This window comes from Prionailurus viverrinus, chromosome F1, assembly GCF_022837055.1.
Source record: "Prionailurus viverrinus isolate Anna chromosome F1, UM_Priviv_1.0, whole genome shotgun sequence".
Classification (NCBI taxonomy): domain Eukaryota; kingdom Metazoa; phylum Chordata; class Mammalia; order Carnivora; family Felidae; genus Prionailurus; species Prionailurus viverrinus.
The window spans coordinates 41,299,117-41,327,022 of record NC_062577.1 but is presented as its reverse complement, the minus strand read 5'-3'; the positions used below and the strand labels follow the sequence as shown (position 1 = coordinate 41,327,022).

The window sequence follows — 27,906 nt, the reverse complement described above, 5'->3', positions numbered from 1 at the left end:
GCGGACATGGCTCACGAATAATTAGAACAATGAGAAACATTTAGACAGGGCTTACTATGTGCTAAGCATTTCTTGTGTATTGTACACTCCTTGACGTCCAGTAACAACCTTGTAAGGTGGGTCTGTTGTCATCCCCATTACAGAGGCGGCAAAGGAGATATAATGAGGTTAGTAACTTATCTCACTTGATGTCACCCCGCTGGTAAGAGGCAAAGCCGGGATTTGACTCCGGACAGGCTGGTTCGCTGTCCGTGTAACCCTTTCAGGTGACTCCCTCCCATCCCTGGGATTTAATTAAGACAGTGTGTTTTCCCGTACTTACATTTCATCTTACATAATTGTTTTTAAAGTCTCCGAGGTCTTTTTAAAAAGACTCAAGCTAATGGTCTGAAGGATCTCCTCATTCTTAAATGAGGGATTCTTTGACAAGTTAATATAGCTTCTCCCACTTTCTCAGTTTCCCTAGAGTACATGACCAAATCACCCATCTACTACTGTCGATCTTTTGATGATGACCTTGGCACCTGAGTTTATCTGATATTTCCTTTATCTTCCCAGTTTCCTGGCACTGTTTGGTGCCGTAGTATCTCTTTCCCTTCACTTCCTGTACATAATGATAACTTCTCTGCATCTCTTGACATTTCATCGTGGCAGGCTGCCCATAAAATCAACCAGTGCCTCCTTCTGTCTGAACTTAGGTTAAATTAATCATCTGACTTCCACATCAGTCTGTTGCTATGGGGTTGACTGATGTCACACTGTCTGTATTATGATCACCATGATATCTAACAGGCAAAAAGGGGTTGGTTGCTAGTAGAAACCCTTGGGTGAAACTCACCCGGCTTTAGTAACCAACCCAACTGCATAGACTTTAGACAACCATGTAAAGGGGTAAGTGAATTAATCATCCAGTGGATTCCATTTGAATATTTTTCTTCCATATGTGTGTTCCCTCTAGGCAATTGTCTAGTGTCACTTGAAATTGATGAGGGTTCTTTTGGAGGTTATTTTGGGGAAGTTGGTGAAACAACAGACAGCTGTTCTTGGGAACAAGTGTCACAGGATCTGCCTAAGCTAGCTTCTAGTAAAAAAAAAAAAAGTCTGGGGCACATTGTTGTTTTCCTTTCTATATTAGGTTGTTTACTGGTAGCCAAAATTTTTAATTCAGCTTCCCCAACACATAGAAAAGAAAACTCCCTTTTACGAAGCACCTACTGTGGTGCCAGAATGTGACTCTGGTCAAAAGTATAGTTTTAAAGTGGAAAACTGGAAAGCTAGGCATTCTCAGACAACCCTGATGTACATGACAATTCACAGCTTCTTCTAGCTTGTATACAATGTTCTTCCTAATTGGACATTGATTGATCACCAATAAAGGCAAAGTCATTACTTAAAATTGGTCCAGATCCTCTTGTGCTGAGTAATTGTCTTGAGTCATTTTCACTGCAATATTAAAAAGCATGGAAACATGATAGAAGTGAGGTACAATAAACAAGCTCCTAAATTATAAATCTCTGTTAAAAGGTTTGACAGACGTATCTTTTTCAGGATTTTGTTAAGTAGGTGGAGGGGTCCTTCGGGGCGGGGGGGGGGGGGATGAAGGGATCAAGTGAATAAACGTGATTGAACTTGAGGCTAGCGTAGGTCTGGAAAGCCAATCGAGACTTGGGTAAACCTATATAAATCAATTTATGTGCCAGAGAATGAATAGCTGACTTTTTCCAAATGCCAATTCAGCAATTACCAAGTCTGTTGACGGTTAATTAAAAACTACCATCTCGTTACGTTCAGAGTTAAATTACAAGTGTGAAAACTACTACTGTTAGCAGGAACTGAATGCTCTGGACTCTCTGTACTCTCATCAAAAGGAGGGCAGGGATAAATAACTTTTATTTAACTCACTAAAAAAATCTCTCTCAGCTCTTTCGTATTTAATTAACTTCTTATCTTCTCAGAGCGTGAGTCTTACTCAGAGTTCCTAAGTAGGAATGGAAACATTTGTTCGTCTGCTCATTTTGTGCAGAAGACTTCTCTCACATGAGTTGAGTAGCAAAGTTAGAAATAATTGAACCCCAAAGGCATTGGGGAAAGTGACACCTACCCAAAGCTTAGCATTGAGGCAATTGAACCCAAGAGAGATTTATGGCGGAAAACAGTGATTTTTTTGCTTTCTTGCCTCTGTGCCTCCAAGCCTGGAGACATCGGGTTGAAGCACTTTTGTGGACTTTTGGTAAAGTTTTCGTGCTTATTTGGAAGTTGTCTTCATGAATTTAATGTTTTCCTCTTTCAAAGATTCCACTGTCTGAGAGACCAAACATCTATCACCATGGTGGATGTGAAGTGTCTGAGTGACTATGAATTACAGAACAAACTTAATAAGCTTGGATATTCACCTGGCCCGATATTACGTACGTATGCAGCAAATATTAGAGACTAGTCGTTTATCACTTACACACTACCTCCAGAGATTTAAAATCATTTACAATGGAAGGAACATATGCAATAAAAGCCCTCAGAATGGAAATACAAAACAAATTTTTGTACACAAAAAACTATAAACAGGGAAGAGGTGATACATACGTCCTGATGCTACATATGGATCACTAAATAGGGAGCCAGAGAAAAAGAATTGTTTTTTTCCAACAAGGAAAAACAAGTTACTCTTGATGATATCACCCTGTTGGGTGGGGTTTTGTTTGTTTGTTTGTTTGATTTCTAGTATGTGCGCCATGTTAGCTATTTATTTATTGTTCATATTCCCCATAGATAGGATGTACGGTTTTGTCAGTCTTACTGTCGGATGTGTCCAATGCCTGCCTCTGTGGCTAATCCACAGAGGCCCCACCTTAAGTGTTTGTGGAAGGAAAGGAGAGCAGCTGTGGGGTCGACCCGATTGTAAAAGCCATGATTCACCAACAACGTAAGGGACAAGAATACGCGCCTTCTCTGTGAAAGACCTTGAACGCAGTGAGATCGTATACACAAACAGAACAACTGACTGTGTTCTCTGCATTCTTCTTCAGCTTCCACCAGAAAAGCGTATGAAAAAAAGTTGGTGCAACTCTTGGTCTCACCTCCCAGTGTATCACCTGTGATGAATGGACCCAGAGAGCTGGACAGAGCTCAGGATGATGACGCTAAAGGTACCATCGGAAGCTGCGCTGTTAGAGAGCAACTGTGTACTTATTCGAACCTTGTCTGGTATGATCTATGCAGCAGGGTGGCCTGTGAAATATCCATATGGCCCGTTTTCACACGGAGCCTGGAGACTAGGCCCCTGGGCTGCCAAAGGAACCCAATACTCCATTGTCCATGCCAGTGACCCCACAGGTGGAAAGCCGGAGGGGAGGCACTGTCCTCTTATTAACTAGAACCAAATCTGGGTTTGATTTTTTTTTTTAATTTTTTTTTAACGTTTATTTATTTTTGAGACAGAGAGAGACAGAGCATGAACAGGGGAGGGGCAGAGAGAGAGGGAGACACAGAATTGGAAGCAGGCTCCAGGCTCTGAGCCATCAGCCCAGAGCCCGATGCGGGGCTCGAACTCACAGACCGCGAGATCGTGACCTGAGCCGAAGTCGGACGCTTAACCGACTGAGCCACCCAGGCGCCACGTGGGTTTGATTTCTAAAATCAGAAGTTCCTGCAGGTAGTTTTCCCGTCTCCTTTGAGGTCTCAACCTCTGCTTTGCCTCAATCAATACATTTGGCAATGATTTTGTTCGGATTAAATGATTTCAAATGCATTCAGAAAGATGAAGCCAACTGTACCTTCCTGAATTCCTATGCCTACTGCCTTCCTGACTTCGTAGGCGCTGACCACAGCTGGTCTCTTCCGGGCCCCAGGGGAGGTGGAGAGCTGTGGTCTCTGGGATCCCGGGGCTCCCATTCCAGTGGCCCCTGCCCCATGTGCAGCATTCTTCTGTAGGGGCGTCTGGCTTGAAATCGTAGGGGGTGGGCTTGAAGACTCCTACGATCAACTCCAAGGCTGTTTCATTCGATAAAGAGTTATTAGGAGTCCTCTATGAGCCACAGTCAAATAATAGAACTACCATGTACTGAAGGCCACCAATGCATCTCTGTTCTAATGCACAATATCTCATTCAACCCCCATGCTTCTAGCTGAAGTCCAGAGAGGCCAAGTGACCGGCCCAACATCAAATAGCTAGGAGGCAGCCCCAGAGCGGGCCGTGAAGAGCAAGGTGTGGCCTCAGGCCAAGCTCACCTGGTTCCCAGCACGCAGCCCTCTACCGAGGGGCATTTACGCCCAGGCGAGGAGAAAACAGGCCCCTCGGTTTGTAAGCTTTGCCATTGCTTCGTAGACTGTGTCCACCTGCTGTTAGCCGACTGCAGGCGATCTGGTCAGAGGTGGGAGCTCTGGTTCAGTCCTACCCTTGTAATGCAATTCTGTTGTGTCAGTGGATGGTGATTAGGTCAAGTACGAAATGACTGCTTCTCCGGGTCAGGTCTGAATCAGACATTTGAATTCCCTCACTGGAGGAGCCTCGTAGACCCTGGTGCCATTCAAATGAAGGGGATGATGCAGAACTGCTAAGTCCCCGGGGAGATTCCGTCTTGGGCATTTCACAGAAACACCTAATCCCCGGGCAGGGTTGCTGAGGGGAGTGTGCGGCAGGGGGCAGTGATGACCTGAGGCTAAGCATTAGGTTATCCAAACAACCTGGGTCGGTTTGATTTTCCTCGTTGCCCCTCATTGTTTTGGCCCCCAGTGGGCATAGCTTTAACGACTGCACCTCTTTTCAAGCTTCCCAAATATTTTTGAGTTGGAGAGCTCATTTAAAATCCCCTCCAACGGCTCTGCTGAACGTGCAGTGGCCCACGATTGCTCCAGGTTTATCAAAATGCTCCTCCACGGGCTGAAGCCAAGGGTTGATGAACAACCAACCACCTTTCCTTCCCCTGGCAGTTTCCCTGATTTTGAAGCCTTTTAGCAAAGATTTGGCCTTCCCTCCTGGGGAAGGGGGCGGGGGGCTTCTTTGGACACAGAAGGAGAAACTCCTCCTACCCTGTCTTGATATTCAGGGATGTATGAGGCTTGCAGCTGGTTTGAAGGGGCACTGACTAGACTGAAAAGAGCCGCCCAGACGAGCAGCCAGCTTGAACGCAGCAATGTGTTTTTCTCGGAGACATACACGTATGACAGCCTTCCTGTCAAGAGCCCCCGCCATGTCCCCGGGGGGGGGGGGGCGGGGGGGAAGCCTCAGCTCATCGCACAAAGGCCACCGCAGAGATGCTCTTTTCCCTCAGAAGGGCAAAGTGAATTTTCTTCCCCTCCCCAAATTCTTCTGCCCTACAGTTGAGAGAATTCACCCCGACGATTGGTGTTTATTTCCTTTGCTCGCTCGTATGTTCTCATGGCCCTGTTTTCCTTTTGTTTCCCGTGATCCAGAGCTTAAGACCACTATCATGTTGAAAGGAAATATCATTCTCTCATCAGAAAAACACAAGAGACCCAAAAAAGTATGTACAATTCTCATGCATGAATACTTTTACCCATATATTAAATTTAGGAACTAGCACTCTTCCCATGTATTAAGAAAGGAAATAGCAAGTCGCTACATTCTGTGACCGGGGTAGAATCCTCGTTTCAAGAGTCTCCTTTGAATGCAGGTTTCTGTTTTGTGAAACTATTTCCATGTTCTGGCTCAAGACCCTCCCCCCCCCCCCCCCCCCCCGCCCCCGAGCACGGTCCTCCAGCCCCTCCGTGAAATTAATAGCACTGCCTACCTCACAGGGTGGGTGTCAAGTGAAAAGCTGTGCAGGGAAAGCACTAAAACGAGGCACATAATTAGTTCATATAATGAACTCCAAGATGTCAACTCCAGGGACTTCGTTCTCAGTCCTCTGACCACGGTCCCTCTGTATTTAGAGACGCCTGCCTCCTTCAATTGTAACAACACCATGCTCGCCCAGTTCTTGGTTCTGTACCTCTGTGTCCATTCTGACTCGTCTTTTGGCCTCTAAATGAGATCGGTCTGCAGGCCCCCCTCCCCTCCTGCTCCGCATCATTTCCCTTGGCCTCCCATTCCCCTGAGGCGTAGGCCTGCCTAACCAGCCACTTCCTGGAAAGCCCCCTCCTCTTCCTTGTCCTTTCATCCCTCCCCTCTGTCCTGCATTCGAGCAACAAATTTTATAATCATGAACATTTCGTAGATTACATAAGTGTATTTACGCTTCTCCCCCGTGGCTATCTCTACTTCCCAGCTCCTCACGTGGGACATGGGGACCAAACTCATTTCTGTTGACTCCAAACCTGCATTTGTGGCCTCTGTTCACCTTCATGGTTTTACCACCTTCCCATCCAGGCTCAAAGCCTCAAGAGTCATCTTGGAACCCCCACTCCCCATGGCCCTTCATATATAAACACTTGCCAATCCTATGGATTTCAGTTATGAGTTTTAAAGATCCAGCCCCCAGGGGTGCCTGGCTGGCTCAGTAGGTAGAGCGCATGCGCGTGACTCTTGATCTCAGCATCTTGAGTTCAAGCCCCACGTTGGGCGTGGAGCCTACTGGAGGGGGGGAAAAAAAAGGAAAGAAAATCCATCCTTTCTTTCTGCTACAGCCTAACTTGTACCGTATTACTTTTTTTTTTTTTTTTTTTAATTTTATTTCAACAATTGTAATATCCACCTAAGTGTCCTGGGCCTCTGGTCTTTCCTGACTCTAGTTCAGATCTACAAGCAGAGACTGAATCATGCCTGGAAACAAGACGCAAACTTACCACACACGATAAAGGTCCCGTAACTTCATCTGATGCCTTATTAGCCCCCTCCCCACCCCCCACCCCCCGCCACCCCCGCCATTTTTGTTCTGGTTAAAATCCTGTGATGGTTTAAGGACGATCTCAAAGGCCATGCCTGGGCCTCCCCTTAAAATTGCCATTTATCCCCTTCAATAGCTGTCACAGGCTCTTGCACAAACTAGGAGCCCGAAGCTCACCTCATCAAGTCTGCCAGGGCAGCTCTAGTGACAAATAGGTTAGTTTGCAAATATGGTCTAGTAATTCTTCTAAAAAAATTTTTTAATGTTTTTAGTATTTTAATTTTTGAGAGGGGGGCAGAGTACGAGTGGGGGAGGGGCAGAGAGAGAGAGAGAGAGAGAGAGACAGAATCCGCAGCAGACTCCTCGCTCTGAGCTGTCAGCACAGAGCCCGACCCAGGGCTCGAACTCACAAACCATGAGATCGTGACCTGAGCCAAAGTCAGACACTCACCTGACGGAGCTACCCAGGCGCCCCTGGTCTCATATTTAAACTACTTGCTGCATTTCAACAAATGAAAAGGAAACCCCCAAGTAAATATTCTGGTAGTATGCCATAAACTTTAGCTTCTCATTTGAACATAACTCAAATTTGATGAAGTAATTTTGATATCTTATCAGGTTTTCTAAAAGAATTTTTAAAATCTTCCAAATGGTTCATCAAAGGAATCTTTTCCATTCAGAAAACCTCATTTCCACACACACACACACACACACACACACACACACACACAAACCCTTTGTAATAGTTCCGGCAAAGACATGGAGGGGGGAAAAACAACCAGAGTATTTAAAATGCATCGGATGGGACCAATGCCCTTCAGTCCTTGCTCTACAGAAACCTGAAATAAAACCACATCAATACTTTGAATTGGCAATAGAATTAAGCAGAAAGTCTGTGATGGCATGAAACATTTTGACCCTGGAGGATTTATATAAGCCACTTGGAGTCTCAGAAGGGCCTCAAGACATCTGTTCAATTTTAAATTCTAAAGCAAATGTAAATAAGCATTTAAATTTCCACATAAAAGGTGGTAAAAGTGTGTTTATTGAGATACTTGTCTAACACCATAGACTTTAATTACTGAAGAGCAGGGGTCTGTGCCTAACAGTCTTCTAAGTACCTGGAAACGTAGTATTTCCGCATTTCTTTGAAACACAAATGAACGCCTATTTTCGTCTCCCATCCTAGGCTTCCAGTGGCATACAAACCACTTTGAGATTCGGATTGTGTCAACTTCTGGAAGCTTTGTGATACTGTATGTGTGTCTTGTATCAAATCATGTATGCAGCCCACTGCTCTGGTGGTTAAGACCACTCAGAAAGTCAGACCAATGTTTCAAAAAAATTTTTTTAGTAAATAGTTTTGAGACAGAGCGTGCGAGCCGGGGAGGAGCAGAGAGAGACGGAGACCCAGAATCCGAAGCAGGCTCCAGGCTCCGAGCTGTCAGCACAGAGCCCGATGGGGGGCTCGAACTCATGGACTGTGAGGTCATGACATGAGCCCGTCGGACGCTCAACCTACTGAGCCACCCAGGCACCCCAGGCCAATAATTTTTTCCTAATTAAAAAAAAAAAAAATTTAATGTTTGTTTTTGAGAGAGAAAGAGAGAGAGAGAGAGAGAGAGAGAGAGCATTAGTGGGGGAGGGGCAGAGAGAGAGAGGGAGAGACACAGAATCTGAAGCAGGCTCCAGGCTCCAAGCTGTCAGCACAGAGCCCTACATGGGGCTCAAACTCAGGGACTGTGAGATCATGACCTGAGCCCAAGTGGGACGCTCACCTGACTGAGCCACCCAGGCGCCCCAGGGCAATATACATTTTTTTAACTGGGGACTTTTTTTGTCCGATGGATGCCAGGCACACCTTCCAGTGCTTCCAGTGGTAGAGCAGGCAATAGAGCCCGTGTGTGTGACACAGGCTCTAAGTCTCTTCTACCAAAGAGGGGCAAATGGGATTTGCGGTGTTAGGGAGGCAGAATAATCTACAATGTCACGTTGCATGAAGTGGCCTTTGAGTAAGGTGACCATGTCATTTACACCCCCAACAAGATGCTCTTGAGAAGGAAAGGGGACGCTTCCAGAAGGGACTTGGGAATACCAGCAGTCAAGCAGGACTGTCCTGGCGAACCGGGGCATATGGACGCCCTGGCTCAGGCACGGTTCCTTGGGTGAAGGTGTTGGCATGCGCAGACTAACTCGAGGACTGGATACCCAGAGGGCAGCTGACCCCGGGAGGTAGGCTTCCAGAGCTCCTGGCCCCTTTGGGCATCTCCTTGTTCCCTCCCAGACACAGCATGCTCTTTCCTGCTGGAACCCCAGTTCACTCAGTCCTCCCAGCCTGGAAGATTCTCTTCTCTCTTGTCACCTAGCCTACACATTCCACTAGGAGCTTCTAAAAATGTGTTCCCTCGGTCTGCGCCTCGCAAGCGGCCTTTTCAGTCAGCCCCAACTCCCACCCTCCTCCTAAGAGCTTTTGCTTCGCGTGTAAAACACTGAGGGTGAAAACCTATGTCTTTGAATCCTCTGCACTGAATTCAATGGCAGGCATACGGGAGGGAGGGAGAGGGAGTTACTCAGTCTTTGTTGGCTGAAGCGAAGGGAGCCTTTGTTGTGCACGGATGTTGGTGATCTCCCTCTCTCTGACCTCCTATTCTGTACCACCTCCTTTGTATCTTAGACATACCTTAATGTATTCTCCTGAGAGACAACGCTTAGCTCACAGTGAATTGATGACCACCCAGGGAATGGTTGCAAGAGAACTTCCACCCCTGAGTCTCAGCCTGTGAGTTAACAACTATTTATCTATACTGGGCGTTGTGCTAGACCTTTCTGAGGAAGAGAAGAGGTGTAACAGGAGCCACAGTCCCCGTCCCCAAGAAACTTAAAAATGAGCTCGGGAGACGAAAAGTGTGTGTATCCAAAATACGGACGCCAGAGCCAGACGGCCTGGGTTCAAATCCCAGCTCTGCCACCGACTTGGACAAGACACTTGACCTGTCAGTTTCCCCACCTACACATCAGGATCATTCATAATGGACTCAACCTTGCAGAGCATTGCGAGGATTAAGTTACAATATATAAACCAGAGTACTGATGGCACCCGAGAGGAGCTATGTAAGTACAATGAGAACCACTCTCATCAATACTATTTTTGAATATTTATTTATTTTGAGAGAGAGGGTGCAAGGAGGGGAGGAGCAGAGAGAGAGAGGGAGACAGAGACTCCCAAGCAGGCTCCAGGCTCCGGGCTGTCAGCACAGAGCCGCCGCGGGGCTCGAACTCACGAACTGCGAGGTCATGACCTGAGCCGAAGACGGACACTCAACTGACTGAGCCACGCAGGCGCCTCTCTTATCAACACTACTATGTACAAAGCATGATATTTAATTATCCACAAAACAAAGCAAAATACCTAATGAGAAATAATATAATGGCAAGCGAATCCTCAGTATTGAACTCCTAAGTGCTGCAGAATGATATATCGGAGTGCCTGCGGATATGTTCACATAATTAAATATACAGATAGAATTAAAGACTGCTCTCTGTAAATGCAGTGTGTTGAATGAGGCAGACCAACCTTTAAAAAAAAAAAAAGTCATATGTGCCCTCCTAGGCCGCTTCTTCACCTTATGCTAATCCTTCCCCTGCCTTTTGAAACATTGAAAAAGAATTTATTTTGAAATAACTTCAAACGTAGGGACAGTGGCGAGATTAATACAAGGTATAAAGAACTCCCATATTGCTTTCACCCAGATTGTCCAGGGTGTTAGCTTTACCACACTTGCTCCGTGTGTGCGCACGCGCGCTCCCTGCCATCGCGTCCTTGAACCGGTTGAGAGCAAACTGGAGACAGGAAGTCCCTCCACTAGCTCCCGGCCATGTCTCCGCCCACCCCCAAAGGACACTTTCCTACGTAACCACCACGTGATGCTCCATATAAGGACATTCACATTGATTCCATGCTACTGTCTAACCTTCAGACCCCATTCAAATTTCACCAATTGTCCCAAAAAATGCCCGTTTGCTTTCCGATCCATGAGCAATCCAAAAATGCACATGGCTTCTCTGCAGCCTCCTTCGGTCTGGATGAGCCGTGCCTCAATCTTTCCCTGTCATTCATGCCCTTGACTATTTTTAAAAAGTACAGGCCTTTCATTCTGTAGGGTGATTTTTCTGTCTGATTTTTCCTTTTGACTATTCATAGAGGCCTCGCTTTCTGGGCAGAAATTCCTCAGACATGATGCTGTGCTGTTCTCGGAGCATCACTCCGGGGAACATGTCACCCTGTTCCCCAGTGATGAGGGTAACCTTAATCACCTGGAAAAGTTGGTGTTTGTCAGGTTTCTCCAAAAGACCATCATTTTTCCCTTTGTAACGGAACCGTATTTTGTGGGGAAATATTCTGAAATGACGCCAACATAGTGTTCCTCATCAAACCTCATCCGTAGCCCTAGCAGCCATGATGACTGCCTGATTCAACTTCCATTACGACGATGGCCCATTAAAATTTTTTATTTCTAGGGGTGCCTGGCTGGCTCCCTTGGTAGGTCATGGGACTCTTGATCTTGGGGTCATGAGTTCAAGCCCCATATTGGGCAGAGAAATTACTTTAAAAAATTAAAAAGAAAAAGAAAAAGATTTTCTATTCCTTTGTTTTAATGTATATTTATTCTGGAAGAGAAAGAGAGAGAGAGAGAGAGAGAGAGAGAGAATGAATGACCAGGGGGAGAGGCAGAGAGAGAGAGAAGAGAAAGAAATCCCAAGCAGGTTCCCCACTGTCAGCCCAGAGCTCAACGTGGGGCATGATCTCATGAACTGTGACATCATGACCTGAGCCGAAATCAAGAGTCGGATGCTTAACTGATTGAGCCCCCCAGGCGCCCCAAAGATTTTCTATTTCTATCCTTCCTTCTATACTTATTAGTTGACATTCTACTGTAAGGAAGATCTCCCTTTCTCATTTATCCATTCATTCATATATATTAGTATGGACTCATTGATTCCTTTTTATTCAGTAGGTTGTAGTCGTTGATATCATTTTAATGCTCAAATTGTTCCAGATTTGGCTAGTGGGAGCCCCTTCAAAATGGATACTGTGCCCTTTTAACATGTCCTCATTATTCCTTGAGGGTTTTCTTAATCTCTGGCACAAGATGTTTCAGACCCTTCTTGTGCTTTTTCTGCCCAAGGAGCCTTGGTTCCTTTTACTGCAGGATGGTATTTGGAAACCAAAATCTAGGACTTTAGGGAGCTCATTGCTACTGGGGAGTCATTGCTTCCAGGCCCTCTCAGTGAATAGAGCTAAAAAATAAATGTATATATACGTACACATACACATACACATCTAAAACTATTTTCATCTCTCTCTCTCTGTATGTATATATATATGTATATATATGCATATATATACACACACACATACATATATATGTATATACGTATATATACACATATATATACACATATATATGTATATATATACACATATATGCGTATATGTGTGTGTGTGTATATATATATAATAAATTAAAAAGCCATGAGTTCATGTTGATCTCCAGTTCCAATCCAACATTTTAGTGTTCCTTATAACCTTTCCCCTTTCTATGACAGTGAGACGCCTGGCTTTCATTATCCTCAATATATCTACATTGAAAAAATGTATTTTAGAGAGAGAGAGGGAGAACACACCAGTGCAGGAGAGGGGCAGAGAGAGAGAGAGAGAGATAGAGAGAGAGAGAGAGAGAGAGAGAGAGAGAGAGAGAATCTCAAGCAGGCTCCATGCTCAGCATGGAGCTCAACTCAGGACTTGATCCCATGACCCTGGGATAGTGACCTGAGCTGAAATCAAGAGTTGGATGTTCAACCAACTGAGCCACCCAGGAGCCCCTAAATTTTTTTAAGTAGGCTTCCTGCCCAGCACAGAGCCCCATGTGGAGCTTGAACTCATGACCCTGAGATCATGACCTGAGCTGAGATCAAGAGTCAGGCACTTAACTGGCTGTGCCTCCCACGCGCCCCTATATCTACATTTTTGCTCAATTTTTAAATTTTTCTCAGTGTGACCAAATCTCCCGTCATAACAGCCACCACCAGTTCTGCATAACCCCCATCACCACTTCCTTGACCCCTAGACTGGCCAGCCATGTCTCTCTTCCTTGGACACAGGGCACAGGTCACACTAATGCCGCCATGCTCTCCCCTCTCCCGCCCCTCCCATTCTTCAACCACCGAGCACCTCAGTACCTCCCCTCTACATGCACAGCCCCCTGACCTCCATTTCTTTGGCCTCTGGACATGCTGACAGTCTGTGTCTATGTCCCCTCTGCCTTACCACCAGTGCAGAACACAGTGCAGAGGGGAAGAGAGGTTAAGGAAAGCTTCAGTCTCCTTTTGCTTCCTGTTCTGAGGTCTGTTTCCATATCTTTGTGCCAAGACTTCAATAGGATTTTTACTCTCTGTGTCTCCACTGCTATTATTGCTGATAAGATACTTTGTAAGCCTATAATTAGCCTGTGTATTGCCTACCCCAAATGCTGTAATCAGAAGGCCCAGTGTGCCAAGGGAATATGTATTAAAGGGAATATATATTAAGCGTGCAGTTGAGTTGCAGGTAAAGTTTTTAGGAGAGCTGACATTAAACATCGCTATAATAATTTCTTAGTTAATTGAAAAACATCCCTATTCCCATTAGTAGTTGTATATTCTAGCTGGGTCAAAGTGAAGAGTAAATTACACATTCTATAACTACTTAATAAGCCCTTTGTTCTTACCTGTAACGTATGCTAATGGGAACTAAATGCTGTCTTTACAAGGAATGTAATTTAACATTCTCCCTATAAAAATGCTAACCTCCTAGTAGATATGCTTAAATATGCTTAATGATCAATGTGTCTTTATCTTATTGATTCTATGCTGATTCTTTCTGTGTATGAGAACCCAGTTTTTGAGGATAAGAGCCCCAGGAAGAGATAGTGAAACCAAACTCTGGTTACAGGGCTTCTAGTATGATAACAAAGGTAAATTTATTTTCATCAAACTGAATTACGAGCGGTAGTGTTCCCTTTCTATAAGAAAATATGAATTTACTTAGAAAGTTCAGCTTTTCTTTTTCATTTCAGAATATAGCCTTACTGACTTTAGCTAATTTATAATTTGCTTTTGGGTATAGCTGTTTTAGGGAGAGGAGTTTCCTGTTGTACCTCCCGTAAGAGAACCCCAGATTATTTTAATCTCTTGGAACTTGTTAAGGTTTTGTAAGCACCAGGCACTATTTGTCACTGTTCATGAGCCCAGGCGTGATTTATTATAATTATTGATCATGGGATTTCCTATCTTGAAAGGCTTCTTGAAGGAGGCTACATGGCTCATCTTACAGATGAGGAAACAAGGCAGAGAGTGGATATGACTTGCCCAAGACCACAGAGACCACACGGAGAGGTAGCAGAGAAACTGGAAATAGAATTCCAGCCTCCTAATTTCTATTCTGTTGCCCTTTCTGTTGTATCAGGCTGCCAAAGGGGAGGAAAACCAACCGGGCACCTGAGTAGTGAAACAGCTCCCCCCAGTGTCTCTTCTCGCAGTGTCGCAGAAGGACTCCTGGACATCTGTTCACCCGTGGAAACAGAGGCTTACTTTCCGATGATTGCTTTGTAATGAGAGTCCCTATGAGGCATTTTTTGGTGACACTTTCATTCACACGTAAAAGCTGTGGTGCAGAAACCAGCACAGTTCAAATGGGTTGACACGTATGCAGACGGATTTGCCCAAGTGGACAGAAAAAAACCCTCACACCTGAAAATATTTTTGACATTTTATCCTGATATGTCTTATGCATCTAAAAGGGTAAAAAGAATTATGTAATGAGCAGCTAGATTCCCACTCCAGAGATTGAAAAAATAAGTCAATTCTGTTGAAGACTCCAAGACTCCAATATAGCCCTCCTTCCTCCCTCCCCCCCAAGGTAACCACTACCCTGAATTTTCTACTTTTCTTTCTTTTCCTTTTCTTTATAGTATCCACAAACTTTAGTGTCTCCTGATTTTACATTTTATTTACATGACATCATCACGTAAGTGTTTCTGAATAACTTCCCTTTGTCATTCAGCATTATGTCCTGGGCTTCTTGCAATGTGTAGCACTAGTTCATTCATTTTCACTGCTGTGTAGTTATTAAAAATATATATCGATCCACTCCTTATTTATTGGACATTTGGGTTGTTTCCAAGCTTTTCTAATACGAGCTGCTGCAAACATTGTGATACAGGATCCATTGTGTACACCCGCAAGAATTTTTTTCTAGTTGCATGACTACACCTAGGAATGGAATTGCTACAATAGTCCAGCACTCAGACCTCTTTAACTTTGGAGATCCTGTGAAATCACTCTACGAAGGGACTGCACCAGCTTACATTCCTACCAACAATATATTAAGAGATCCATCGTTTTCAGTCTTCTTTAAAATTTAGTATTGCCAGATGTAATGTTTGTCAAAGTAGTGGGTGTAAGATTGTATTTCACTAAAACTACAATTTGCTTATTGTTGTTAATAAGGGTGACCATCTTCCTACACGTTTGTTGCTCATTTGTGTTTTCTGATCTGTGAAATGCCTGTTCGTGTCTTTTGCCCATTTTTCTATTAGGTTATCTTTTTCTTGTTAATTTACAGGATCTCTTTATATATTTTGGATACTAGTCCTTTGGCAGTCATAATTATAGCACACATCTTCTAGTAATCTGGGCTTATCTTTTGTTTTTACAGCAGTTTGGGGTTCACAGCAAAATTGAGAGGAAAGTGCAGAGATTTCTCATCTACTCCCTGACCCTACACATGCATAGCTTCCCCCATTATAAACATCCTCCACCAGTGGGCTTATCTTTTCACTGTCTCCTTGGTGTCTTTTAAAAAAAGTAACAGAAAAGATAGTTTCAAACTTACAGGAAGTACAGAAAGTTTCTTTCTTTTTTTTTTTTAAGGTTTATTTATTTATTTTGAGAGAGAGAGCACACATGCACACTTAAGCAGGGGAGGGGCAGAGAGAGAAGCAGAGAGAATCCCAAGCAGGTTCCATGCTGTCAACGCAGAGCCCAATGGGGGCTTGATCCCACAAACTGTGAGATCATGACTTGAGCTAAGATCAACAGTTGGATGCTCAACTGACTGAGCCACCCAAGGATCCCAAGAAAGTTTTAACAAATAATTCTTCTTAAAAATGAATTAATTTATTTTTATTTTAGAGAGAGAGCACGCTCACAGGGGAGGTGGCAAAGGGAAAGAGAGAGAGAGAGAGAGAGAGAGAGAGAGAGAGAATCCCAAGCAGGGTCCATGCTCAGCACAGAGCCCAACTCGGGGCTCGATTTCACAACCCTGAGATCATGACCTGAGTCAGACACTCAACCCACTAAGCCACTCAGGTGTCTCTTCCTAACAAATAATTTTATATGGCCTTCACCCAGATTTACCAATTTTTAACATTTTACCATTTTTTAAATAATTTTATCTATCTTTTTCTTGGACTAAATTGTAAACATCATGATCTTTTACTCCCTCTCCAAAACTTCATTATGTATTTCCTTAGACTGAAGGATAAGGATATTCATACTACAGTGACAAGAATCATAAATTTTTCTATTAGGATTAAATTCACATAAAATTTACTATTTTAAAGTGCACAATCCACTGGCATTTAGAGCATTCATAATGCTATGAAACCACCACTATCTAGTTTCAAAACATTTCATCACCTCAAAATAAAACTCAGTCCTCATTAAGCAGTAACTCCCCAACTCCTTCCTGGCAACTACTAATCTGCTTTCTGTTTCAATGGATTTACTTCTGCTAGATGTTTCCTATAAATGGCACACTCAGGATATGATATTTTGTGGCTGGCCTCTTTCATTTAGCTTAAGGTTTTCAAGGCCCATCCACATTACAGCATGTATTTGTATTGACACTCGAGTGACTAATGTTCCATTATATGAATACACCACTGCTTATGTATTCATTCTTCTGTTGATGGACATTTGGATTGTTTCCACCCCATGCATATTGGGAGAAGTGATACTATCAAAATTCAAGGACAAGTCTTTGAATACCTGTTTTCGATTCCTTTAGATATACACCTAGGAGTGGAATTGCCGGGTCATAAGGTAGCTCTGTGTTTAACATTTTGAGTAATGGCTAAGCCATTTTCCGCAATAGCTGGGGCATGTTGCATTCCCGCTAATGTCTGAGGGCTTCAGTAGCACCGTATCCTTGCCAACACTTGTCGTTCTTCGCCACGTTGTTTTTAGAAGCCATCCTGGAGGACGTGAAATGGTACCTCAGTGTGGTTTTGATTTGCATCTTCCTAATGACTAACGATGTGGAGCATCTTTTCATGTGCTTATTGGCCATTTTTATATCTTCTTTGGAGAAATGTCTAGTGCGGCCCATTGTCCATTTTTTGACCGGGTTGCTTGTCTTTTTATTGTTGAGTTGTAAGCTTTCTTATATGTTCTGAATGCCAAGCTTTTATCAGATATGAGATTTGCAAATATTTTTTCTCATTCTGTGGGTTGCCTTTTCACTTTCTTTTTTTTTTTTTTTTTTAATTTTTTTTTTCAACGTTTATTTATTTTTGGGACAGAGAGAGACACAGCATGAACGGGGGAGGGGCAGAGAGAGAGGGAGACACAGAATCGGAAACAGGCTCCAGGCTCTGAGCCATCAGCCCAGAGCCTGACGCGGGGCTCGAACTCATGGACCGCGAGATCGTGACCTGGCTGAAGTCGGACGCTTAACCGACTGCGCCACCCAGGCGCCCCTCACTTTCTTGATGATATCTCTTGGTGCACAAAGGTCTTCAGAAGTTTGACTATGATGTGTATTTGGCACGGATTTTTTTTGTGTGTTTGTCCTGTGTGGAATTCACTCAGCTTCTTGAATCTGTCCATTTGTGTCTGTTGCCAAATTTGGGATATTTTCAGCCATTATTTCTTCAAATACCTTTTTCAGCCTGACCTCATGCTCCTCTCCTTTAAGGACTCTGATGACACAAATGTTGGATCTTCTATTGTAACCCCCCAAGATTGTATTTGTTTTTTGTTTTGTTTTGGTTTGGTTTGTTTGCTTGCTCTGTTTTCTCTCTGTGTTTTGTTTTGGGTGATTTATGCAGTTTTATCTTCAAGTAGATTGATTCTTTCCTGTGTCTTCTCAATTTTTCTGTCAAGCCAAGCCTATCTAGTGAGTTTTTTTTTAATTTTAGCTGTTGCATTTTTTTCACTTCTAAATTTACTCTTCTCTATATATTCTACTCTTATATTCTATTCTATATGCTGGCTCTTCTCTATATATTCTTCTTCCTTGTAAGTCGTTGATTTTTTGTTGTTGTTGTTTGCTACAAACCTTCTCATATTGTTCCTTGAAGCATTTTATGAAGGCTGCTTTAAAATCCTGGTCAGATAATTCCAATATTTGTGTCATCTCAGGGTTTTTTTTAATGTTTATTTATTTATTTTGAGAGAAGGAGAGAGAGAGAGGCAAAGAGAGAATCTCAAGCAGGCCCCACACTGTCAGTGCAGAGCCCAATGTGGGGATAGATCCCATGACCCTGGGATCATGACCTGAGCTGACATTGAGTCGGGTGCTTAACTGACTGAGCCACCCAGTCACCCTGAAAGGGGAGGTTATTACCTATTATTCCCAATTCATGCCATGCAGAGTCGCATGGGGAATTATGAAGGTCAAGCGGGGAAAGTATGGGCACCCAACTTTATTGTGGGTTTTGCAGGAAGAAATTGATCAGGCAAGGTAAGCATTTAGGACTGGCTAATTTGAATGATTTCAGTGGGCTCCAGGCTACAAAGGTGGTTCCTAGTTGGCCAGTATCTGGCCCTGGACTGAACCAGGGCAAAGGAAGTATTGGCTTAGTATGTGAAGGAAAAAGGAAGTGGTTGGGATTATGGGTTTTGGGTTGGTTGGCTTGCCCAGGAAAGGCTTGCTCACATGCATTAGCAAGGCTCTGATCACCTGATGACGTTAAAGCATCATAAGCCCCAGAAAACAAAAGCCATGAGAACAACACGGTCTCTATCCTGATCAATTTGTCTAGCCTGTGCTGATAGCAGAATGTTTCAATTACCTTCACAAGCCCCCAACCTCCTTGTTGTTTTATTTCTTTTATTTCTTTTTTTTAAGTTTGCTTTTTGAGAGACAGAGAGCTTTTGACAGAGAGGATGGGGGAGGGGCAGAAAGAGAGGGAGACAGAGAATCCCAAGCAGGCTCCGCACTGTCAGCACGGAGCCCGACGTGGGGCTCGGACCCACAAACCGTGAGACCATGACATGAGCTGAAATCAAGAGTCAGACACGACCAACTGAGCCAGCCAGGCGTCCCTCTTCGTGTTGTTTTGAAACAGGGTCTTTATTTTCCTTGTCCTTTTGTCCTTCCATGTAAATTTCAGAATAAGCTTACCAAGTTCCATGAAAAATTCAGATTGGAATTTTGACTGAAATTTTTACTGACTTTATAAATTTATTTGGAAAGAACTACACTTTACTCTGTTGAGTCTTCCTGTTCACATTCTTTACATTATGCAAACTTTCTTTAATGTTCTTTGGTAAGATTTTATAATTTTCTCACTGTAGGTCATGCTTATCTTTTGTTAGCTTTCGTAGATAGCTATATTGCATAAACGTTTAATTTTTGTTGCTATTGGGAATAGTATCTTTTAAAAAATTATGTTTTAAATGGCCTGTTGCTAGCATATAGAAATAGAATTGACTTTTGCATATTGATCTTTTAATAATGACTCATTACAATTACAATTTTTCTGTAGATTTTTTTTAGTCCAGTTTGTATACCTTTAATTTTTGTGTTTGTTTTACTATGCCGCCTAAGACCCCTTTATTACAGTGTTAAGTAAGAGTGATAATAAGAATTCTTTCTTTGGTTCTGATTTTTTTTTTTAATTTTTTTTTCAACGTTTATTTATTTTTTGGGACAGAGAGAGACAGAGCATGAACGGGGGAGGGGCAAAGAGAGAGGGAGACACAGAATCGGAAACAGGCTCCAGGCTCTGAGCCATCAGCCCAGAGCCCGACGCAGGGCTCGAACTCACGAACCGCGAGATCGTGACCTGGCTGAAGTCGGACGCCTAACCGACTGCGCCACCCAGGCGCCCCTCTTTGGTTCTGATTTTAAAGGAACTGTTTTTAGTATTTTACCTTTGAGTGTAGGTGTTGGAAGTCACTTTTTAAAAATAACTTATTTATTTTTTAATTTGCATCCAAGTTAGTTAGCATATAGTGCAATAATGATTTCAGTAGAATATGGTGATTCATCCCCTACATTTAATACCAGTGCTCATCCCAACAAGTATCCTCCTTAATGACCCTTCCCCATTTAGCCCACCCCCCCACACAACACCTCCAGCGACCCTCAGTTTGTTCTCTATATTTAAGAATCTCTTATGTGTTGCCCCCTCCCTGTTTTTATATTATTTTTCCTTCCCTTCCCTTATGGTCATCTGTTTTGTATCTTAAGTTCCTCATATGAGTGAAGTCATATGATATTTGTCTTTGACTGACTAATTTCGCTTAGCATAATACCCTCTAGTTCCATCCACACTGTTGCAAATGGCAAGATTTCATTCTTTTTGATTGCTGAGTAATACTCCATTGTGTGTGTGTGTGTGTGTGTGTGTGTGTGTGTGTATATATATATATACAACATCTTCTTTATCCACTCATCCACCGACGAACATTTGGGCTCTTTCCATACTTTGGCTATTGTCGATAGTGCTGCTATAAACATGGGGGTGCATGTGTCCCTTCGAAACAGCACACCTGTATCCCGTGGATGAATACCTAGTAGTGCACTTGCTGGGTCGTAGGGTGGAAGACACTTTTTATCAAGTTAAAGAAGTTCCCGTTCTATTTCTGATTTGCTAGAAGATTCCTTTTTTTTAAAATCAGGAATGGAGATGATCACAAGGTTTTTAACCCTTCTTTCATTAATGTGCTACAGATTATTTTAGAAGGCTTTTAATTAACTCAAAATCGTGACTTAGGTTAAAGGAACACAATGTTGAAAATGAGAGCTCTATTAAATCAAGGTTGACGTATAGACAATGAAGTAAGGGTCTAAAATTATTGTAGGATCTTTTATTAACGGAATCATGTTTAGTCAACAAAGGGATTTGAGGTTAACTCAATTTTCAAGAGCTCTATATCAAAAGGATTTTTTCTGCCCGTGAGTAGGGTCACAACTGACAGTTTGCCAAGTTGTTGATACAAATGTCTGGTTCTACAGATAGGCCGTTTTAGAAAAATCGCATCCATGAAAGAGAGCCGTTGGAAAGTGTAATACATTGCAGTTAGAAGATGTCACCTCCCCACCTCCAGGAGCGGCACTGCCGGCAGGAAGAAGTCCTGGAACAGTAAGAGAAAGGAGTGGAAAGGCACCCAGCACTCAGCCCGGCGCCCTCCTCTGCCTGCCTGTCACTGTAGGTGTCAGGCTAGCACATTTCTGGCCAGGTTCGGGTCTACCCTGGAAAATATACATCTCGCGGAAATGCAAACAAGCTTGTGTTTCCTTATGCACAAAAATGAATGGCTTCCGTCAAGGTAGATCATTTTTCAAAAACCAAATACATGTTGTGATGAGTAATGACTTAAAGAGATTGTTGATCATTGTTCTTCCAGTTCTGGATATTAGCCCCGCGTTTTGGAGTCACTATAATACAGTGTGACATAATATCTCATTCACAATCCACTTGCAGATTCAATGGATGTAATAAGTAGGCCAGAATGAGCACAAAATTAGCCTACCAAGAAAAATCTTCCTAAAAAACCAATTTATCTACAATATTTAAGAAGCGATCAGATGGCTACAAGCGTTACTTCCATGGGAAATTAATGAGTGATTTGATCACTTATTAACGAAAACATTTTAGGCATATGTTTTTGCTCTATTTTTAAGGATGAGTTTCCCCAATAGAAATATGACAAAAGAAAAACACAGGGCATCAGAGCCAGACTATCTGGGTTTAAGTATAGTTGTGCCTTTCACAAATTGTGTAACCTGGGCAAATAATTTCGCTCCATAAACCCGTGTTCTCATCTGTAACATGGTCACTACAGAGTTGTTAGGAAGATTACATGGACCGGGGCATGTCGAATGGCCAAGATAACAGACGAACAGAACATGGTATTTCTGATTCTTTTCTAGTAAAACAGCATTATCTACCTCTCTGGAGGACAGCAGGGTGATTCTGAGCAGGGACTCTGAGGCTACGCTTACCTGGGTTGACTCCTGGCTCCACTCTCTCACCAGCTGTGTGACCGAGGATTTAAACCCTCCAGGCCTCAGTTTTGTCACCTGCGAAATGGGCATAATGAAAACACCTTCTTCACAGGGTGGCATTGAGACTGAAATGAGTTTGTTGAGGTAAAATGCTTAGAGCGGTGCCCGGCACACAGAAACACTATGGAAGTGTTCGCTGGGATTATAATAAGACGCTCATCGTCGATTGTATTGGCACATCTCAGAGTTGCTTACCTCCTAATGACAGCTGTGATCGATAATATGCGGATGGGTGTCACTTTCTGAATCGAATGCCAGGACTGTAGCGAAGAGGGCACGCATTGCCTCGTGGCCCTCTTCTGTGAGCGCGCCGAAAGCAGCCAGCTTTGCAGTTTCTTGCTCTGGGCGAAGGGAGAAAGGAACATTACGTCCCCCATGGGGGCCACGCGCCCCCACTCAGCCATTGCTTTAATGAACACCAGTATTTTTCAGTTCCACTGTAAATGCTGTTTATAGTGAAAACCATATTTTAACGACATTAAAGGTTTTTTTTTTTTAATTTTTTTTAACGTTTATTTATTTTTGGGACAGAGAGAGACAGAGCATGAACGGGGGAGGGGCAGAGAGAGAGGGAGACACCGAATCGGAAACAGGCTCCAGGCTCTGAGCCATCAGCCCAGAGCCTGACGCGGGGCTCGAACTCACGGACCGAGAGATCGTGACCTGAGTTGAAGTCGGACGCTTAACCGACTGAGCCACCCAGGCGCCCCGGTTTTTTTTTTTTTTTAATGAAAAATGAATCATGCTACAGACACAAAAACTGATTTCATCGCTTCCATTTCCCTCTAATGTTTGTTTCGGTGTGTGTTTACCCAGTGGCCATTGTATACATACAATTTTATACTCTGTTTATTGGGATCAATAACCTTTTCCCCTGACTTTATAATTATTATTATCGACGGCTGCACAGTCAAGTTGAGAGGCCATAATTATTCCGTTTTTGAAAATCAAAATGCCCACGTGTTACATGCTGTCGGAGAACTCCACATGTGAGTGATAGTAAAGAAATTATAAAAGAAAAGGCAATCAAGACTTAAATGTCGTTATGGCAGGAGGGAAGAGGAGGGGACGAGCATTTGATTGCCTAAGAGCTGTGAAATCCTATAATTTGATTTTGCAAAAGACTTCTGCCCCAAATGTTTTCTTTAACAGATCTATTTTTACATTTAAGAGAATTAAAAAGAAGTCGCATGTGACGGGTACATAGAGGCTCATTATCCCATCGTCTCCTCTTGTATACGCTCAAAACTTTCTGTAATTAAAAAGGTTGAAAAAAAGAATGTGCTTATAAACGATTTTCCCTTCGCCCTTGGAAATAGTTTGAAGAGTCTTTTGGTGAGCAAAACGCCACTAGCCCCCGTGGCAACTTGGTGAGAATTTTCAAAGCCCCTTTTCCTCAACAGCCCCCCTCTTCCAGGCAGTTGTAGGGGTTTGCACACCTGCAGCGTCTACGCTGGGCACAGCGCTTCCTTGGATGTGACATCTCGCGCTACCCACAGCTTCCCACCATCCACAGAGGCCCCGCTTGGGTATCATTAAACCGCTGGTAAGAACATCATCTTCTAGAAGGTGAGGCAGGGAGCAGAGGCATGGGGTGCAGGCTGCGGCTGTTTCATCATCCGTGGCCTGGACTGGGAAGGGAGTGACCAGCCATAGGTGATGGTACGACAGGCCATGCCCTGCCCACCCCACCTTGGGCTGAGACCGTCGGACCTGCCGAAGACACCCCGCCTGGACACCCCGCCTGGAATTTCTGCAGAAATTCGAAGATGCTGAGGTCTGAATCATAATTGGGGAATGGACAGTCAAGGAGAACCAGACATATGAGGAAAACCAGCAACACGCAATTAATAATAATTACCATGATCATAATCATCGTTGCTAACATTTATTGGATGCTTACGCTGTGCCAGGGGAGCTTTGAATCATTTTGTATATATTAAGTCACTTAATCTTTACAAGTTGATTTCACAGGGAGGAAACAAAGGCATAGAGAGCTATAGCTGTTCACTTTGTTTGGAAAAATAACCACATGAAAGAAACTTCGGGGAAAATAAAAGAAAACGTGATTACCCCGACTTCTATCCCTCTCACCGAACATTATCATTTTCCGAGATCACTTTTTGTTCACAGTCAGCTTGCTTTTTATTTGTTTATTTTATTACTATTATTTTTTTAATTATCTCTACGCTTAACGTGGGAACCCATGACCCCGAGATCGAGTCACATGCTCTCCCGGCTGAGCCAGCCAGGTGCTGCCCCACCGACCTGTGTTTTAAAATAACTTTAGTCTTTTTATAAAACTGGTTGCATGCTCGTAAAAAAAGCTCCAAGCAATAAAAAAAAAAAGTCCAGATAAGAACAAAATAGAGAGTTGATATTTAAGATCAGAATGCTGCTTGCATCATGTGACCCTAGTTACTGGTGTGTCTATTGTTAAAGTGTGAGTCACTCGAGCAAAATATTACGCCGTGGAACTTGGATGTTTTTGCTAACTACTGAGGAAAGGCAAACTTAAAAGTTTGTGTTCTGAGGTAATGAATACCCGAGGTACCAAAACTTCTATCAGTTCTCAGATGATACGACTTTTTCTAGAATCAAAAAAGAAAGTCCTTTGTAGAAGACATTGGACACAGTAAATTCTTGTTGATTAGAGAACAACAATAAATTCTTGTTTTCTGTTCATTAGAGACCTGAGGCTTTCACCACGAGACCAAAAGCTCTAGATAGCTGCTGCCTGGCTTATAAGCATTCTGAGGGAATAAGGTAATGTTTTTCTTAGCATATTGTTGTCTTATATATAACTCCTGGAAAAAGTTTTGTTGTTCAGATTTTTGTGAAGGGCTTGAGGCTGAAAAGAATCTGTGGAGAAAGGACCTTGAAGGACCTTTCAAGGCTGAAGGGACCTTGTATACTGTCCAGTTCACTACGTATGTTTGGAGATAAGGAAAGAGGCCAGGGAGGTTGAGGAAGGTGACAAAAGTCAAACTGAACTGAGACCAGAATCCAAGTTTCTCGATCTGTAGTCTTTGGCGACATTTATTCCTCTTTGCGTCTTGAAAAAACGGGGCGAAAAAAAGAGGTAGGCAGTTGAAATAAAAGCCCCAAATGGGCCATTTTATTTGTTGGTCAGAGAGTAAAGTCTTCTGGAAAGTTCCCTAACTTCTAATAAAGTGAGGCAGATTTCCAGGATTAGACAAGTGGCTACATAAGACTCTCGCTGAAAGATTTCAGAGAGCACCATCTTGTCCTTTTAAACATGACATTAGGGGCGCCTGGGTGGTACAGTCGGTTAAGCGTCCGACTTCAGCCAGGTCACGATCTCGCGGTCCGTGAGTTTGAGCCCCGCGTCGGGCTCTGGGCTGATGGCTCAGAGCCTGGAGCCTGTTTCCGATTCTGTGTCTCCCTCTCTCTCGGCCCCTCCCCCGTTCATGCTCTGTCTCTCTCTGTCCCAAAAATAAATAAACGTTGAAAAAAAAAAAATTTAAACATGACATTAGCAGATTTCAAAAGCACATCCCATCTCGACTCTGAGAGGCAGTTCTTATTTATGCCAGAGGAGAGCGAAAGGAGAGGCCTGTGTCCTGAGGTGTCCCCTATCCACCTGTACCCGCTCCCAGTGGGGACCAAAGGATCTGTAAGTCCCTGAGTCAGGCCTTGGGCCAGCCCTGAAAGATGTTATGCAGGTGGGTGATAATAATAACTAATAAACGCCCTTTTGGATTTTAGCGAGCTCACATCCCTGTGATCCCTTGTTGAAATCTGCAGAGGTTTTAAATGAGTAGAGGGCTGCTCCCGAAAGCCCCACCATGGTTCTCCCTTGGGGCCCAAGGGCCAGATACTTTAAGGGGGTGCTCCAGTCCTAGCCATCCACAACCCTAAGCCCACTAATGTTTTCGCAGGCTTACCAGAAGAGCATCAAGCACCAGATTCAAAGAATGGAGAAGCCCCCGAGAGACAGACTACTGCACAGTGGACAACATTATTGAGTTCTGGAACGTAGAAATGTTTCCAGTGGCCTTGAGGCTTGCTGTGTTTGGCATCTTCATCATTGTGTTATTTGTCTACATAACGGTGGAAAGGAAGCCGTTCTTTGGTTAAGTGCTTTAGGAACAGAACAATGAGTGAGCACCTGAGCATCGGAAAGGAAAGACGTCTCCAAAGGGGGATGCCGGGCCCCATGGCCTGCTAGCCTTGCGCTATGGTGCCCTCACAGATCTGTACCCAGGCTCATCATTTCAAAGCTGAAGGGGTCTTATGTACTCTCTAGTTCACCACTTATGTTTCAAGAGAAGGAAACAGGCCAGGGAGGTTGAGGGAAGTGCGAAAAGTCACAATGAACGGAGACCAGAATCCAAGGCGGGAAGGGAGGAGGGAGAGAACCAGGCACTTGTGTGAAAAAGCGTAATGACAGGGACTTCCCCGATGATGGCCATCATTAAATGCTTCCACAGTTGGCACACTTCTAAAGAGGAAACTGTGCCTGGTGTTGTTGTTGTTGTTTAATGTTTTATTTATTTTTAAGACAGAGAGAGACAGAGCATGCGTGGGGAGGGGCAGAGAGAGAGGGAGACACAGAATCGGAAGCAGGCTCCAGGCTCTGAGCTGTCAGCGCAGGGCCCGATGCGGGGCTCGAACTCACGGACCGCGAGATCGTGACCTGAGCTGAAGTCGGACGCTTAACCGACTGAGCCACCCAGGCGCCCCTGGTGCTTTTCTTTTCAACTATGGTGATAAGCCATAGGTCCCACTTGATTCCAAAGGCCACAACAGGTAATTAACAAAAAAGGAAATGTGTCTGGTTTGGCAAACATCAAACGGTTTAGAACAAGATAGCTTTTCCGCCATTGGAACGTAGCAAGATTTGAAAAAAATTAATGCCCGATGAGGGAATGTTATGATCGTGGCCTCTGGGAGAAGGGCAGGGCTGGGTAGGTACCTGGCTCTTCTGTTTATTGGCTCTGTGACCCTGGGTGAGTTAGTTGTTGTCGGAGCTTTAGTTTTCTTTCTTTCTTTCTTTCTTTCTTTCTTTCTTTCTTTCTTTCAAGATTTTCAGACTATTTATTTTTTATTTTTTTTAACGCTCATTCTTTTTCGAGGGACAGAAAGAGACAGAGCACAAGCAGGGGTGGGGCAGAGAGAGAGGGAGACACAGAATCGGAAGCAGGCTCCTGGCTCTGAGCTGTCAGCACAGAACCTGATGCGGGGCTCAAACCCACAAAGCTGTGAGCTTTAGTTTCAACTTCTGAAGATAGGGATAGAATAGACCTCTTAGGGGGATGAAGAATGTGAAGAAATAATGCATATAAAGTACTTAGTGTGGTCCACAACTGATTGGCAGTAAGCCTTCAAGAAATGCTCAAGCAATGTTCACTTTGGGACAATATTTCTACTCCCTGGAGGAGCTAATTCTAGATACAGACAAGTCTTTTCCCTCCCTGTTTAAAAGTTTTTATTTAGGGGAGCCTGGGTGGCTCTGTCAGTTAGGCATCCAGCTTCTGCTCAGGTCATGATCTCATGGTTCATGGGTTCAAGCCCCGCATCGGGCTCTGTGCTGACAGCTCAGAGCCTGGAGCCTGCTTCTGATTCTCTGTTTCCCTGTCTCTCTGCCCCTCCCCCGCTCATGCTCTGTCTTTCTCTCTCTCTCAAAAATAAATAGACATTAAAAATTTTTTTTAAATTTAAATTCCCGTTAATATACAGTGCAATATTAGTTTCAGGAGTACAATACAGTGATTCAATATTTCCGTGCAACACCCAGTGCTCATCCCAAGTGCACTCCTT

At 43.7% G+C, this 27,906-nt stretch overlaps 1 protein-coding gene across 2 annotated transcripts; it reads left to right on the top strand.

Moving 5' to 3' along the window:
* Window positions 1-827: 827 nt before the first annotated feature.
* LEMD1 (LEM domain containing 1) lies at window positions 828-26,585 on the top strand. Of its 2 annotated transcripts, XM_047840873.1 has the most exons (6): window positions 828-891; window positions 2,293-2,408; window positions 3,024-3,143; window positions 5,410-5,480; window positions 24,812-24,888; window positions 26,025-26,585. In XM_047840873.1, the coding sequence occupies exons 2-6, from the start codon at window positions 2,327-2,329 to the stop codon at window positions 26,221-26,223; spliced, it is 549 nt and encodes a 182-aa protein (XP_047696829.1). In that variant the 5' UTR covers window positions 828-891; window positions 2,293-2,326; the 3' UTR covers window positions 26,224-26,585. The 2 variants fall into 2 exon arrangements, with proteins under 2 accessions (XP_047696829.1, XP_047696830.1); XM_047840874.1 differs by lacking the exon at window positions 3,024-3,143.
* The last annotated feature ends 1,321 nt before the right edge of the window (window positions 26,586-27,906 follow it).

What these genes read in the sequence shown, in the direction of transcription:
- LEMD1 (XM_047840873.1), top strand. Translation starts at nt 2,327, where the DNA reads ATGGTGGATGTGAAGTGTCTGAGTGACTATGAATTACAGAACAAACTT. An exon ending in TTCACCTGGCCCGATATTAC is followed by an intron (nt 2,409 to 3,023) that starts GTACGTATGCAG and finishes ATTCTTCTTCAG; the next exon opens with CTTCCACCAGAAAAGCGTAT. An exon ending in AACACAAGAGACCCAAAAAA is followed by an intron (nt 5,481 to 24,811) that starts GTATGTACAATT and finishes TCTGTTCATTAG; the next exon opens with AGACCTGAGGCTTTCACCAC.